Source organism: Diprion similis, chromosome 8 (assembly GCF_021155765.1).
Source record: "Diprion similis isolate iyDipSimi1 chromosome 8, iyDipSimi1.1, whole genome shotgun sequence".
NCBI lineage: Eukaryota > Metazoa > Arthropoda > Insecta > Hymenoptera > Diprionidae > Diprion > Diprion similis.
The window spans coordinates 9,721,400-9,739,156 of NC_060112.1; the positions used below are offsets into that span (position 1 = coordinate 9,721,400).

The 17,757-nt window shown below is 35.0% G+C and overlaps 1 protein-coding gene across 2 annotated transcripts in view; it reads right to left on the reverse strand.

Moving 5' to 3' along the window:
* Positions 1-3,146: 3,146 nt before the first annotated feature.
* Positions 3,147-17,757, reverse strand: part of LOC124408419 (syndecan) — an 88,237-nt gene continuing 73,626 nt past the window's right edge. The window contains exons 2-5 of one of the 2 annotated variants that reach the window (XM_046885301.1): positions 10,286-10,484; positions 6,198-6,283; positions 4,750-4,915; positions 3,147-3,696 (exon numbers count right to left, since the gene is read on the reverse strand). In XM_046885301.1, coding sequence (XP_046741257.1) covers positions 3,515-3,696; positions 4,750-4,915; positions 6,198-6,283; positions 10,286-10,484 — 633 coding nt within the window. In that variant the 3' untranslated portion in view covers positions 3,147-3,514. Of the gene's footprint in view, positions 3,697-4,749; positions 4,919-6,197; positions 6,284-10,285; positions 10,485-17,757 lie in introns of both variants that reach the window. The other variant, XM_046885300.1, reaches the window with a different exon arrangement.

Genomic DNA, 17,757 nt, shown 5'->3' on the forward strand with positions numbered 1-17,757 from the left:
CAGCGTATCAATCTTCAAAGCGCGAATTTTTGTAAGTGGTTGAGAATAGCGTATTTTCCAGTGACCATGTGTATCTGCTAATGGACTTGGGAATCAATATTCAATATGATTGAATTGTACGCAAATAGCGTAAATACGAGAGCTAAGTTTCTGCGAAAATTCAGTCGAAGTGGTAAGACAAAGATGTTATACCCTTCGAGGAAAAGAGAGGAAAATAGTAAGGATCTGTTACGAGATCTGTTGGAGTATAAAAATTTACTCGTAGGAACACACTTGCATGATTTCAAAGAGTGGGTTTGCAATTAGCTTTTCCCGAGACAACAATTTTCAATGCGACGAAAAGCTATTTCTACCATGATATTTTTATTTCAAAACTATGTAGCTGGCTATTAGTAAATTTTCACTTCATTCAAATATAGTTGATTGGAAAAAAAAAATAGGTAACATTGTGTTTGTCAATTCTAACATCATACAGCTATTTATAATTACGCATTATTATTAGTTATTATTATTATTTATTTATTAATAATTAATTATTAGTATTATTATATTGGACATTTAACAATAAAAAACTGTTGAATTGGAGAATTCTTAAACCATCAATATTTTGGTACCTAGCCAAGTGCATGTAAGCATAATTTTTCACTTGTAAAATAACGTAAATAAGATGAATATGAATCTTTTCTGCTTTCAGCCAACCAAGTTAAAATATGTCGCTTCGATAACCTCATGAAATTCTGGCTTTGTACCAAATTGCTTTCCTTACGTAATATGGCAGTATCGGCATGATATTTTTTCAGTTCCATATTTTCTAACCGAATGTCACATTTTTTTAATAAAAAAAAAGAAAAAAATTACCATCTAATGAAGAAAAATTCAACAGAAGCAAATATTAGTGATCATCAAGTACTAATATTAAATATTACATAATAATTATACGTAGATATAAAACGATGTACTACCGATATGGGTAGGCATCGCAGCCGAACTGAGAACAAAAAATATGCCTAGAAATTAGTTAGTCCTAAAATCAATAAATAGTTCAGATACTTGATAAATTTTTTGTAATTAATTACATACAGTAATAATAGTTGTAACATAATTAAAACTTATGGCAACACGTGTTCTGTCCTTGATTATAATTATGTGCGCTGTTAGCTTGTCTAGAGCGTCTTACGGTTGCTTGTTACATGTGAATTATCATGAATATTTTAGTCATAGATTGGAAAACATTTTTCATGCAGTTTCGAACACAAAACAATCGTAATTACTTATTTTTATATCGATTGTACTGACCCGTCAGGACATTTACAAATATTTCGAAATATTGTAAACATTTTTCAAAGAACATATTTTTTTTTTATTTCATTCAGTTGTTGGTTAACTTTATTATAGGTACGAATGTCAGAAGAGGAGTCGGAAAGTAGATAAGTTTAGTAAGTTGCCATTTTTTCAGCTAGCCTAGGATGCTCATTATGTGATTTATTAATTCACATGTTTCTTTTGATGAGATTACATTCCATTGGTCATTACAGTGTTTTGATAGTAATTACTAAAGTATCCTGCACGTTTTCACTTGTGCGGTAGACACAGTTTAAGAAGTATATTTGGTTCTGTTACGCTAAGGTACTATCAATGCTTCAGTTCAGAGATTTCCATTTCTAAGATTGTATGTCATCATACCAGTATTGAAATGTAGGTAGCTCTGAACTGCGTCATTCACATAGTTTGTCGCGCATGCGTTTCACTATTGGACATAATAATTAAATGCATCTCTCTTTAAATAGTAATTTCTACATGTGTATTACACGTTTCGCTGTTACTAGTGGTTGGCAAATATTTTTATAAATTAGGCTACAGCCAAATGTGAATTTAGCCGATTTTTATGACAAATCGCACTTGCATTATGTAACAGCGCAGCATGAGTTATGGCAAAACGCATCTTCACTTATCACTGTGAAATTTGTTCACTTTCAATATTTATCATTCTGCCTAATACAATAATTAGTTGTCTAACGATTTAGAATGGACCTTACGGTTAATCTCATGGTCAAAAATAGCTAAGGTATGAGTTGCATGAGATGTACGACACATAATGTGTAGATCGGTTGTTCTTTTTAGGAAATGAATAACGTATGCGTTAATTTTACACTTTCAGAGAATCTGGCGTAGTTTGAAATTGAACAATTTGTGTTTGGCATGATGGATTTGGAATTACTGAAACGACAATCAATATGCTCGTATGACATACAAGATTATTCATGCTTAAATTATAAAAAAGATTGATGCTGAGAACCTGTTCTTCACCATACGCTGATTAATTTGTTCCTGCGTCATTTTTGGTATTGAAAGGCAAACTAATTAAAATTATTTGATATCATAATCGTACTGAGAATGTGATGTTGTGATTCAACTGGTCGATACCGAGTATGCATTATGAGAAAATAACATAAAAATATAGGAAACGTAACAAAACCAAATTCTATACATCATGATTTACTGCGGACTTTGTCCACGCAGCTGTCAGTATATAACTGTGATGATTGAAGCATTGTATCTACAGCAAAATACTTTAAATTGAAATGTACAAATTCTATTCATTTTCTAATCTGGATTCGTATTCAAATAAAGTAGAAAGATTAACTGCGGTTGCATACTTGTAGCCAGGGTGCTTCGATAGCAAAATCAAGAAAAAATATTATGTATACCAATTTCTTTAAAGTCATTGCAATACTCATCATAACATTGACCAATCACTTCATGAATATTTGAACGTATAAATTTTGAATCAAATTCGTGAGTATGAACTCTCTTGTCGATGCGTATGTACTTTCTTTTAAAGGTATTAAAATCATTTTAGAAAGTTGTGTGTGTGGCAAACGCTATCGTGCACTTGCAACACGCATGGGTCTGAACCTATCGAAAGCAAAGGACTTAGAGATGAAATTCCAAATATTTATATCAGAGAAGAGTTTATGATTTCGTTCAACCGTATTTAAGTCAAAAAGTACCACCAATTCATTGTATCTACATAATCAATTCGATTACAACCTATTATAAATATTATGAATTCCATAATCTGTGAGTTCTGATAAAGGTCTTTGCTATTGAGTTATAAAACAAGCAATTCGTATGTACGTCAGTTTTATGTGTGAATTCAATATTTGATACTCTTGAAGAAGGAATTCGTATATGGCGTCAAGTATATAGAACACTGCTTGTACGTGAATGTAGTCATTGCCCAGTGGAATCTATTATTGTTCGAATAGGCGTCAAAAATTTTAGAGTAATTACATAAATGAAAGGAAATTTTAATTTATAATTGTTCACGTCCATCCCTAACATAAGCGCGCTGTCTCAACGAGCTTTGGAATAATTTGGAATTTCCAATTATGATTTTTTTCTGAATACAGTGTCAAGATTGTTTTTCGTACTGACAAGTGTAATTGCCAATTAGTCAGTATCTATCTTGAGGCTGTGAAGGGTATGAATCAGTTTCTAGACAACCATTGCTCTAAGCATAAAACTCTCGGTTATGGTGTGGCGCTCCGGGTTTTGGATATGCTTGGGCTGCGGGAGATCGACGAGGTTCATCCAGCGCGTAAGATCCTTCATCCTTCTTACGCATCCTGTATACAATGAACATTACCACTAAGATTGCACAAAGTAGTCCAACGACTGCACCTCCGATAACAGCTGTAACAAAGAAAATTCAATCAGAGAATAAAATTATGTCTTTGATACTTGTTATTTAGTTTAGTTTTTCTTCTCTTTCCTTTCTTTGATAAACTAAAACTGCACTTCTTTTTAATGCAATATTAGCATCTTCTCACAATGAAGGTCACTATATTCATACTTCAAATTCTATCATAACTAACTCAGGTGCATTGTCTTTGACGCAATTTTTTCGCACACGTTCACACCAATTTCATCATAAGTGGCTATTGTTGATCAGTTACTGATCGGTAAGTATATGAATATTGAATTACTAACCAGACATTTTATATATCACAGTTCAATCCGTTGTTCGATAAGTACAACAGCCTGTGATTCAGGCAAATAAGCACTGCGAGTGTCTCGTCTTGAGTGTCATTTGGGCTAGATTAGATAAGTTAAGTAATATCTTGCCGAAATAAGTTTGTGATTCTTGCGCTATAAGTAAGCATAGTGTGAGATACGACTACTGCTCCGAATCATTAATTACCATTTAAAGTTGCTATATTATTTTATCAGACCATTTCACAGTATGCATTGACTACTTTCCAAATTTTGATTTTAATAAATAATGTTGCATTTTTAATACCTGAGGTAGTTTAATTCAGACATTGCTGTTTCGTAATTAGAGTTTTAATTATTACCTTGTAAGTTCGAACCGTTTTTTCTTAAGTCTTTGCAAGAGAAATTTATGAATTGTGATCGTCGTTAGCTACTCTTGATATTAGGGAGAACTTGTTCTGGGCGTATTCAATAAATATAATATGTACAGCGAGTTTGTTACATGTTTGTAGTGAGAACAGATATTTTACTTGAAAATACTGGCATTTCAAGAATACTCTCCCCAATAACCATAAGCATTGACGAAATGACATCATCGCGTCAGGTAATTTTGAAAACCGTTTTTTCAATAACTCTTCTCGAAAGTCCTATATTTACTAGTATCTGTTTTTATATACCTATCTATCTCTATATCATATTTGAGATTATTGAATAAGGAAACCATTAAGGATAGTAATAATGGCAAAAACTTACCGGCCAAGATGCCAGGTTGTGCAAAGAAAGAACTTGTACGGTCCTCCTGCTTAGGATTCATGAGGGGGTCGTTACTGTCTCCGGTGTCTTCGTCGTGGTCGTATTCGCCCAAAGGCTCATTCACATCAACTCCGGGATCTGGTTTGTTTACTGTCTCAATGACAGGCTGGAAAGGGAATAAAATTTAAAGCCTATTTTTTGTACTGGTAGCATGTGAAAAAAGTGTACAATAAATGGTACAATGGTTTGGGCTTAAAATATCTAAGGTACCCACGTGTAGACAAAGGTTATTCAAAGGCTCCAAATTTTGAAATATCTATACATAAAGAATTGCTGCTATGAATTTACAGTAGGAGAAACTTTAAATTTCGTCAAGTGTCAGCTATTGAGCACTTGTAATATAATATTTTGGTTTCATACGAAAGTGTTTATTCAATACTCACAGATGCAAGTATGAATTTATACACTAGACTATTTTATCAATTTCTTTTCGAGATCCCATCATAAACGTACTAAATTTTGGTCTTCCAGAAAGGACATATCAAAGAATAGATCTGTGAATGAATTCTAAAAGGTGGCGCAGAGCGACTTTTTATCCGCTACTGTCATAAAGTAATCAATTTAATATTGAACTTCAATAAATAAAAATATCTCGGGAAATACGGCTTCTCTGAATAATAGATCTTCGTGAAACCTGAATAAATAATTAAATTGTCATATTATTAAAGATAAAATACGATAATACGTACTCAACTTTTTATAATTTCATGCCGACTAACTTATTGAAAATTCATTTCATTTTCTCAACATCAACGCTGACTTGTAGGAAATAGACGAGAGTTATTTGAGATGTTCAGAATAATTAAAAAGCCTGCAAGTTGTTCACAACATTGCAGAGAGAGGATTAACTTTGGTCGAAAGATATAACACTGGTTCAACAAAAAATTTAAAGTAAAAATAATAAAAATTCCGAATTGTTCAGAATTACCGTAAATTATATTACAATCACAATAAAATAAATTTTCAATAAATATACTACAATGAAATTTTAAATAAATGATTACAGAGTATATTTTGTTTTTAATAATGTGACGATTAGATCATTTATTTAGGCATCACAGATGAAAAATTAATCAAAGAAGGGATTATTGGCGAGCTATTTCAATACATTAAAGTTTGACATTATATTAATTATTTCGGTCAGATAGCAGATACTAGATCACACTGTGCCACATTTTTTTAAAATTTTCACAGCGTCATTTTCTGATGTAGTCTGTCTGGAAGATTGAAACTTACTTTTTGTACAGCAAGAGATGAAAACAAAGAACACAAAGTAACAAAAAACTGAAGCAACCTATTATGTAAACATCTATACCTGAACATGTTTTTAAAGAGAAAGAAATGTACAACTTTCGAAATCAAATGTTTCAAGTTGAATAACTCACTACCTTTGTTCTGTCGACAGTATCTTCGACGTATGGGGCCTTTGTTTCGACCTTCTTTGGCACTGGTTCTTTTCTGCTTGGGATGAATGCTGAAATATATAAATTTTGATTTAACATGATATCGATTCTAAAAATTGGCTTGACGATTAAAACTAAGGAGATATTTATACCGTTGGTATTTAGGCAATTTTATGCGTTGTACCAAAATAGTAAATATTTTATGATATATTTAGATTTATGTTGATACGTATAGGCTTCAGAAGGAAATATAGAATTTCTGAGTGCAACAAAGAAAAATCAGTCCACATAAAATTTTACATAAAAATCTGTGACGATTTTTGTCAGGATTTCACAGTACAGCAACCTAAATAAGTGTTTTTCTAGTGTGTTTTACAAAAATTGTAACAATTCAGGGCTATTTTTATACAAAAAGGACTTCAAAATTATACCAAAATTACGCAATGCATGTTGGACGTTTCCAAATCAAAAAACAAAATTGAATTCACCGAAACATACACAGATCCTAACAAAATTGTACTGTCGGTGAGTGGTACAAAAGTGAATCCTTTGAATATGGGATTGTAGAATGAATATGAAATAAAATCGTTCATTACAGCAGTATTTTAATGAAATTTTTGTGCTAAGTTAACTAGTCGGTTTGTGTATGTGAACCGAAAAGTATTGCATAAAAATATAAGAGTTTAGTGATTCATTATTTTGCTCCTTTGTATGTACATAATACAAATAAGACTCCGGTCGGTAAGAGAGATAGTTTTTACCGATCGCGTAAAGTGTCATTTACTCTAGATATCAAAGCTTACATATGAATGACGGGAAAAAATCGCAGGTAGCGCAATTCTACGTAAAATACCGAATGCAAACATCCAAAGAATTTTTCAAGAGAATGCACTTATATAAATATACTTCAATTACCGCCAACTGTGAGAATACATTTTGTGGCGTTATTGGTGTGTAAAATAAGAAATACTTTGCATGTAGAATTATGCTGCTGCATCTTTTTTACATCAGTGTGTGAAGTAGGCTTTGATATCAGTAAAAATGAGCGACACTCACAGACTTATTCACAATAATTATAGTGTAATTTCAGCACAACTTTGCGGTATAAATTGTGGTTGCAAATTGAAAGCTGGGATTTTGTAATTAGAGAAAAATATTGAAACAGAGAAAACTTAGCATTTATACAGTTTAAAAAAACACACATACACCGACATTCATTAAGGTATGATTTGGTATTTCCAGATCTGTTGAGTTTAGGTCATTTGTTTGTAACTGTTATAGGCGTTCCCCAAGTGTCCTTATTTCGAACCTCGAGTACACTTACTAAGGAACAAAAGGCTCGAAACCCAATAAAAAATTTGTTGGATTACTGCACATAAGCTACGGATAATGAGTAAAAAAATGAATACCAAAACAGCAATTTTCTCTGCACTTTTGCTCTTCCTTTCCTTTAATATCGGTTTTAATTTTGTTTCGTATACTTCAGCTTTGTAACACTATCTGACTCTGTATCAGCCTACTCGTATTCGTCGGTAGCCACGTACTTCTCAGCTGTTGAGTCACATGTGCGCAATAGACGGTGTAGACAGTACAGCCTGCGTTATTTCCCAGTATATAATGAGTCAAACGGAAAACCGTCAGGACTAAAGGATGCATTCAAACATATCTAACTGAGATTATAACTTTATAAGATCAAAGGCTGACGGTATTTCTTTTATAATGCTCCTCATTTGGGCGTGAATGTTGAATATGGAAAACGTATTTCAATTTTCAGTATGCCGCACTTAAGGATGTTGAGCCGTACAGTCTAGTGGAAAAATTAGTCAAATAAAAGACAATGAAATCGAAGTTGGAAAGTTGAACTTAGGATAATTGAATTTTATTAAAAACTTTTTTCTTAATATAAAGAAAATTTAAAACTGCAAATTTAAGTAGACTTTGGTTATTAATTAAATAGGTAATTTTGATAAGGAAATATCAATGAGGAACACAATACATTACCCTACACGGGGACAAAGTCGTATTATTATTTCAATTTTGATAAATCGGAGCACATTTTGTTGGCGATTTAATACTATGCTATATTTTTTACTTCGAAAAAGTAATATTTTAATATAATTCAACTCAATTAATTCAAGTTTCACGTTCTGAGCGTCGATTTTTTAGTTCAGCGTTTCGCCTTTTTCACTAGACTGTACAACCTGATGATCCTTAGTGAGTCACGTGAGAAGGCATGTGAACTTACTTTTTTAAGAGAAACAAGACACATTTTCCCCGCTTTGTTTCCATCATAGATTGTCTCTGTATACCACGACAACGTGCATACATTTCATTTTCATTATTATTCAAGAAGTTATGGCATTAAATATACAGAATTTGGCGAAGGCCAGTTAAAGTTACGTATAAATCGTCCTATTTTTACGGGTCAATGGACTTTTGTATTATATGCACTTTCGAGCAATATTCACATGTGGGGGACTTTGCCAGACTTTGTAACAAGTAACGCGGAGTTTAATTATATATAATAGCACTATTTTTATGCAGAAGTTACGGCAGGTAAACTATGTTCTAAACTATGATTGACATTCATAGGTCTAATACTTTAACTTTACTGTCATACATATGTCTTGAGAATAGTGCTAAGTATGACATTTTACTCTGGATTTTGTAAAGTTCTTCAGCTATGGCTAATGTTATGGCAGCAGGAAAATTGCTCGATCGGTAAAGAGTCTTGCGGCATTTCACGTTCGACCGAACCGCGTTATACACAGGGTGTCTCGTAACTCGCGGATGGTAAGTCCGTACAGCAGTGTTCTGCGTAAAAAAATGGAGTTCATCATATACCTATAAGTAAAATTCCTGCATCATCCATCTTGACAAAGTTATGATGCAACAAAGATCGCCATTTACGCATTTTGGATATAGCTAAGTTTCTCCTTGCTTCCGATGGACGCGAAATTTAAAAATCGGGGTTACTGATTACACAGGTGAACAAGGAGAAATTATTTTTTTGAGCTTATATTTTAATGAATAAATTTTCATTCTACACATTGAATAATAACCGAAATCGTAATTTATTTTTTGCAAAGTTTGCTTTTGTCTTTTTTACGTCGATAAACAAGACTTGGAGTTTTTGGGTGATATTAGTATAAGCAGCACGCTGAAATAAAAAGCCAAATTGATCTAATGAAACCATTTTTTCTTTCATTAGTTACGCGGCAGAAATCATAATTTGATATCTGAAAACCAGACTTAAAATTCATGTTGACCGGTCTTATGATTCTGAACTCGAAATATGGGGCATACAAAGTGGCAAATCCAACATGGTGGTTGAAAATGCAAGAAGTTAATTTATTTGTATGACACTCGATTATATCCTGGGAATTTCTGAGGCCACGGATTACGAATTTGAAATCTAAATTTTGAAATTCTGAACGACTAATTCCTCATATCTGCTCTTTTGATTTTTCTAATTTCGACTTCAAGCATGCAATCAACTTTCGCGTATAATCGAGTTTCATCCAAATCAATTGACTATCCATTCTGTTCGTATTAAATACCTAACTTTCAAATGGTCACTTCGACTTCGATTAATTTTGAGATTATTATTATTTTAAGGTGATGCTATAGTCAGTCGTTACCGACCGCGTTAAATGTCTTCTATTATGCATTATCACGGCATATATTTATTTTACCGTAAGACTAAAATCTTCCAGTGTTTTCTTCAGATTTGCATGTAGAATATTATTTTCCAGGGTATTCTTTCTCTGGCGTTCGTGATCCGTGGACCTGGATATTTATGGATACCTGTGTCCACGTCGAAATCGAATATAACTAAACCTTTAAAGGTGGAAGATGGGTTTGTCGTTCGAAGCTTTGGTACATACAATATACTTAAAACGTATTTACCTTCGCTTCTGACACTAAACAAATATGGACTGAATTTGATACTTGATTTTTGTCATGATAAAAATGAGACTTCCAATTTCGAAATCGAGACCTAGGAAATAACGCTATTTTACTATCTTCAAAGCATCTGAATGGGCTAAAAGGGTTCAAGGCCCAAGTCTTACATCTCCCGTCTTCACCATCCTCATCGTCAGGACCAAGGCCACTTCCGGAAGCTTCGAGGTCGTCGCGAACTTCACCGCCCCCGCGTCCTGATCCTTCAAATTCCCCCTGATCCTCCAAGTAAATGTCGTCGTCTGGGTATGAATTGTACGACACGCTCCCCGCCGACCTTTCTTTGCTATTCTGCTGTTGTTGGTCCTTCTGTATAGGAAGAGAAAAAAGGCAAAAATGTAGATATATCTAATGGGATCCTTCAGAATGCGCCAGGTATAAAAAACCTGTCAGTTAAAATGTATTAACAGAAGATATCTATTATAAATGAACTTTTCTTATTATGATTTGTTTTCTTTTCTTACGAACAATCAACAATTTCTATGGGTACGTCTGCTATTGCGTGGAAAATGTATGGTCGATAGTTATATTACCACATAGGCATAGGTAAGTCACCACATCTGATCTATTTGTAAGGTACAAAAGGGAATGTACGAAAGATATGCATCGGAAAGTTATTCTCAATAAACTTACATTCTTATTGTTAGATTGCATAACCTAAAAGTTGGTGTTCTATGAGATAAAGCAAATAATATTTAAAGGGTGGCATGTCAAACATTCACGATCCTCGAAACGAAATGTTCACAGAATGTAAAAAACTTTATTACTATTACTACTAACTAATACTATTTAATTAATGTGAAGACGGCGTGAATTGCACGCGCGAAATAGTAACCGTAAAATCTGGTTTCTGAGGGTCCAATGGGTTACTGAATACGAATTTTGTCGCAGAATCCTGAAATTCGAAATGGTGAATCCAATTCTAAGTTATGGTAGCGAGGGGTTTATAGTCTCGTCCAATTAGATGCCACTTAATTAGAACTCGTGTGCGAATTAAACCACCCCCCCCCCCCCCCCCCCCCCCCTCCCGCAAGAATTGTTATTCAAGTTGAATTATCTTGTGAATGGGCTGGCAATAAAGTGTTGAAACTGGTAATAATAATACTATAAATATTCTGATGAGTTGAAAATCCCACTGCTGACTGCATGTATATGGCATTCGTTAAACAAAAAGAAAAGGTTATCTTATTATTGACGATATTGCAAAACAGAAGCATTTGTATCGGTGAGGGTCAAGGCAAAAATAAATCATGGATTCATTCAAGAAACAATTAATTCTCGTTATATGACCAGCGCATATATCAGTGAAGCAAGACAGCTGCGATAGCTGCTCCAATATGAAACAAGTTTCCATCTCTATTCAAAGAACCCTTCTGTGTGCGTACAGGCAAATTACACCCACTGAAGCTTTTCAGTACATAATGAGCGTAATTATATCGCAACAATGTTTCTGCAACGTAATAACATATTATATATGGGACATTCCATCTCAACTCAAACAACTTGAAACATTGATAGTTCCAGAGTGATTATTTTTACTTGTAAAACTTATTAATATCCAAGTCAGATTAAATATTTCATTAGTAAGTGGCATTATTTGGAAGAATTTCAAGATTCCAAAATTTTCACCACGGTCAAACGCTTTAGATTTATTTCTAAATGCTGGGGTTCTATCCAAAAAATGTCAATATGAAATTGGTTTATATTGAATCGAATTATCTGATGATAATTTGTAAGGAAGTTTTAAGTATCACTCGAATCAAAGTAAAGAAAGTATGTTCGGAGAAATGGGTCAACTTAGATTTTTGTAATATATCAAATTATCTTGCGGAATATAGACTCACCAGTATTGTACTAGGCCTCTAGTGGAACTAAATACAGCGAAATGACTGTATAGAAAATCAATAATCGTAGATTACAATCTGTTTTTCAAAAAGCGAAATAGTAGTGAAGCAGTTTGTAAGACTGGATTCACAACTGCACGGGAACGGTTTTTGCCAGTACAAACTCGACCCTAAGTACCAACCATGGCTGACCAGGGTTCACCGGAGGTCAAGTGGTCTGGGTGGTCTGATCAGATTGAGGCGCCGTTAGACTCGTGACCGAGTTCGGTCCGAACGCAAGATTGTTGATTTGTCTAAATTGTATTTTTAGTCCCCGAACCAAGGGGCGCGAGTCAGTGTTCACTATATCCACATGGGTCTGCGATGAATGAGGGCAGACTGGGCCTACAAAGATCTTGTGAGCCTTGGAATTTGTCTCCGAACATGGCAGTGCAATCGCCCAAAATTTAGAAGCTTCAGTTGCCTAGACTGATATTGCATTGCAAAGAATTTGCTAAAGACTGAATTGTGGTAATCCGTATATCTGGTATCTGATTAGTTCATAAAGCTGATTGCTAAATGTTTTGGTATCCAGCACTCTCACTTATTGTTAATGATTCTATTGCGAGAACAATCGAGTTTGCATGACCGTTTTTGAGTAACGAAGAAAACTGCGATGAAAATATTAAGGCTTGAAGTAATAGTGGTTGTTTCTTTTCGTGTCGGTTCATGACTCTGTGGTTAGGGTAGACGGGTCCTGTATGAGTAAAATTTCGTTTTACTCTTTGGTTACTGTCTTTTTTCTTTTTTTTGTACCACCAGACTAAACTTCTTGAACCGCAGGCTGCCTGTGAGGACTCGTGTTGATAGAAAGATCGGGGGATCAGTGGTAGACTGACTTTGACCTTTTCGAACATGAGGGGTTTCATTATTAGTTCTACTGAAAATAGATTGTGTGTTTGTAAAACTTTCAAAACCAAATTTACCAACGGTGTTGGATTCTAACAAAGCGTTCTTCTCTGGTACGACTGAGCCTTTGACTTGCGTGACTTCTGTATTTAATAAATAATCGCCTTATTCATCGCTTTGTTCTTATTAAGAAATAATCTCTCGTGTTATTGGAACGCCATTCCTGCAGCCATAGAAGAGATAAACCAAGATATGAACATTGGATGATGAAAATGGAGTGCGAAAAAGAATCTTTTGCGTCTATAAACAACTTGACAGCAAGAACAATGATTTTTTATTGACAAGTGCTCTGGGTATCCAAACCAGGTACATACATAGTGCAAACTCTACTTTCTCTTGAAGTTGGCAAAGGTAAATCCTAGGAATTAATATACAGTAAGTGAAAAATCAGATTTGATATCATTGATTTTTGAAAAGATGTATTTGGCAGTTGACGGAGACTCGATCAGACAGATATGAATATCCTTTTTAAAAATGGCAGAATATACTAAAAACGTATAAGTTTCGGTTTTCCATCAGCCATTGATGAGGTGCATGAAGTCTTTTACGGAAAACGCGTGGTGTAAAATCACGAGGATCGATTTAATCTTTATATAAGCTGTAGGAAAAGTAAGCGGCTTTGATGGGTGGTGCGATCGGTTTTATTTGGTTTCTATAAACGACTGGAATCGTGACTCCATAGCTAGACTCTCTCTCTTTTGGGCTTTCCTGCGTCGTGCCTTTTAAAAGTAATTCAATTTACTGCAGGATCGTATCGCTGAGTGTTGAAAGAAGGAGTCACGAACCTTTTTCGAGAGAGTCGACTTGTCGAAGGGGTCAGAAATTTTACGCGAAATCGATGTTTCCGAACAAAAAAAAGAAAAAAAACAACACTTGAGCGTAACGCGAGTATGCTAAAAATTTTTGAACCGGCGGTGTAATAAATTATTATACACACAGCTGGAAACTGATATGTATTATCTGGGGGCAACAATCGATCTAATATTGTAACATTTAGTCTTGTTAAATTAAGAATATCTCATTCCTGTTCCTGTTATTAATAAATTTATGAAAAAATTACATGCCGCAAGAATCCTGTTGAATAAAGAAAAAAAAGATATGACTCGTAAAATATATGAGGTTGTTATTAACTAAGGATACGCCAGTAAGCGAGTATAGGTTGCAAATAATTCGAAACGATCGAAACTTTATTCCAAACGAATTTAACCTCGTGCAAAAGAATCGAATAAGAAAGTATAGAGATAGAATTGAAGTTCGCCTTACAACTGAGGAAAAAAATTAACAAATAGAAAGAAATTAAATTGACAGACACGTATTGAAATTAATAAAAAGATTAATCCGAGTTGATTTTGGTATCATGCAATCAGTTTTATTGTAAAATCCTGATTGGCGGACACAAGGACGAAATCCTTTTAACATATCATATTCTAATCTTCTTTCGTTTACTGTGACGTATAGACCACGCATCTTACGTCGAATCTGTGAACTTAGCAATAAAATATATAGGGTGAGTCTTTCTTTTCAACTACAAGTCCTACAATCTGGCAGCTTTTAACAATACCTTGTAGTTCGGTCATAAAAAACGTGGCCAAATCCCCAAAAAGCACCGCAAGTGGAAAAACCTTGCGTCAAGTACATTAAAGTTGAAACTACCAACAAAATGTAGTTAGTGGTTCCGTTAATCACTTGAAATTCGCGTCTAAATGTAAGAACAATTTGCTTAGTCACCGTACCATGACCAGTAAAATTAAAAACCCTGTTACTTTAATTTTTGCTTTCTAGCATTATATTTTTTTAATGGAAACTAACGTTGAATTGCATCATACAAATTTTAATACTTGCTTTTCGTTTAGTTTTTATTTATCGTCGCCTGAAGAGATGGCGAGCTGGGCGCAACGGAAACGTCGTTTTTAATGAATGTTATTTTTGGCTAGACACCAACTGAATTTCTCGTTCCTGACAATACGATAGCCACGACAGACCATAATTTGAAACGTAACAGAGAAGAATCGTATTGACTGGTTCTAAGAAGTTCAACCGAATATCTCGAGCCTACTTTTAGACAGGTGAGGCAAATAAGTGTAAAATTGTACAATACACGTTCTTCATTTGACTTTCTGCTGTTCCCATTTCAAAAGCGAGCTTACAGTATCTGAAAATGGCGAACAAATAAACATGACACATCTGACAATGAGATCTTTCGATATTGACATAAAAAAATTGTCAGAGCTGTGATGACGTGTGGTGGAAATGGAAGTTTAACGCCGATAACTTGTGTAATTATTGTCAGTTTGAAAAAGGAAACAAGAGGTTGTCGAAAAATTTCATTATAATCTACAGAATACAATAACTAGATCCTGAAGAAAATAATAATAATAATAATAATTTGACCTAATTAGCGCGTATCGAGTCGGGCTAATTGATAAAATAGCACGAGCTACTGCATCATCGATATATATTATGTCTTCTGGGATTAGGAACCCTTACAATATTCGTAGATTTTCTTTACTTATAATGCTTCGGTACAAAGCCTGCCGTGGGGCGCAACTAAACTACATTTAGAAAATTAGAAGGAAAGCTTTCAGAACGTGACATCCAGCGGGGCGATATGAGCGATCCGTCAAAAAGATATAGCGAATAAATTTGAAGAGGAGTAAAAGAGCAGAGAGAGTAGCCAAGCAAGCAGTCCATTCATTCCCCGTCAGTAGGTAGCAGAATTGGGCGGTTACCGCGACGAGAGTAGCTCTTCAACGATTGCGCACACAGTCGGTTGTCACGTAGCAACAAGCTGTCGATAAAGCTGTCAGCAAGTCAAAACTGACCGAAATTGCCTCGCGATAGATAAAGCAAATTGTTATAGCTGTTTCGGATTTCGTAGTTGAGTAACATCTCCAGGATGTGTGTGCGTGTGTGTGTGTGTGTGTGTACATTAGAGTGGGCTTTGATATATTACAAAATACAAAAGCGTAGACTGCAAGCTGAGGATGTCTGGAAAAGGAAAGACGGAGAATGAGACAGGGTGGACTAAAGGATCTGACATCATATTCATGCCAGTTAAGAAATTGGAAATTTTGCGAATTTCAGGTGTGTCGCCAATAAGTTAGAGACGGAATCCTCGACTTTGTTTAGTCGAAGGCAGGACATGCAGGACAAGCTGTATCTACTTACAACTTAGCTAAGATGCTTTCGCGGCTGACCTAGTGCCTTGGTGTCGAAGGAGGGAGGATTCGGATGGTCTACCATCGCTTTAGGCCAGGTGGTGACTGCGTCGCTCTAGTACGAGGAGGAGCCGCCAAGCGGCGCGGACAGCCGGCATCCCGTCTAGTCTTCGAGGCCTCGAGGTCTCGACCACCCCCGGCAACCCCCGGCAACCCCCGGCAACCCCCGGCAACCCCCGGCTAAAGCCAATGGCGTAGCTTTTCGGGGTTCTTTGAAACGGGGAAAGCAAAGCTCGGTCGGTGGGAAGGGTGTCTTATGATCGCAACCCTCGCCTGTTATGGACAAATTGTTTGCCAAATGATCGACACGTCGTTTTCAAATTTTAGGTCCAGTAATTTCGCGAAATCGGTTAATGCGTGTGGGTGGGTTATCGAATATCAGGCGTATCGAGTTTTAGAGAATTTTATGTTGTAGCGAATTTTCGCAGCCATGTTTTTGACTGTTTCTGTCTTATTTTTTTGATTTAGTTCACTCATCAGCGATCGTGAAAGTCTATGCAATTCTAATGTTGCATTTCGAAAATTGTAATTTTCACGAATAAATATCACTCTCATACGTATAGAACTAGAGTTGCATAAAAAACAAAAGAAGAAGAAGAAGAAGATTAAAAATTAATCGGACTCTGCAATTCTTCCTCTAAGATTATTAAATACTTTTCTACAAATCGAATGAAAAAAATACTTTTGCACGCAAAAATTGGTAGTTTTTGAAAAAAAGTATATATCCGGCCTACGTGCAAGTTGGCCGGATATATTTTTGGTTTCGTCAGTTGAAAGATTTTTTACTGAACCACTATACAGAAGTAAAGAAATAATAATTATCATAGCAGTTATCGGACATAAGAGTTTTCGTCAAATCTAATGCGACGAAATTAATGAAATTCAAACGGGTTACTATGTGGTACGAATCTGAATATGGGAGAATTTTTCATATCGGATTGAAAGCGAGGATTTATGATTCGCGTACTCAAACGCTTATGAATATATTTTTCAGCCTGCTGTTCAACTTTGCAAGTTTTATGACCCCAATGGAAATTCCTGGGAACTGATGTGAGCTAACGTGATTTGTGGTGCGCCGATTTTTCTTTTCCAGTTATATAATACAAGATAAAGATTATACGCCGAAAGATGTATTACTAGAAAATCTATGTCAAGCAATTTTTCAACAGGAAAAATAACGATCGTTATCATTATAACAAGCCACTAATATTATCGTTACAATATAATGCAATTGCGCTTTAATCTGTCGTACATAATTTACCTCTTACATTCGTTGTTAGATAAACTGAAATTATTGTTCCTATATATATGCGTTATACCACCATTATGTGCCACGATGTGCCTCAATTAATCATTGGTATATAGCATTGTCCGTCGTGTTTAATAGAGAATGATTCAACCGAGATTTTCAAGGGATTCGTTAGCTGTTACTAACCATTTTGCTGCCGTTATAACGATCCCTCTTACACATCAGCACGTTCGATCAACAATATTTATTGATATCCTTTTGTAAGTTCAAGTATGATAGTTGAATCTTGCTCTCAGCTTATACGGTTACACGTGCATGGTAGG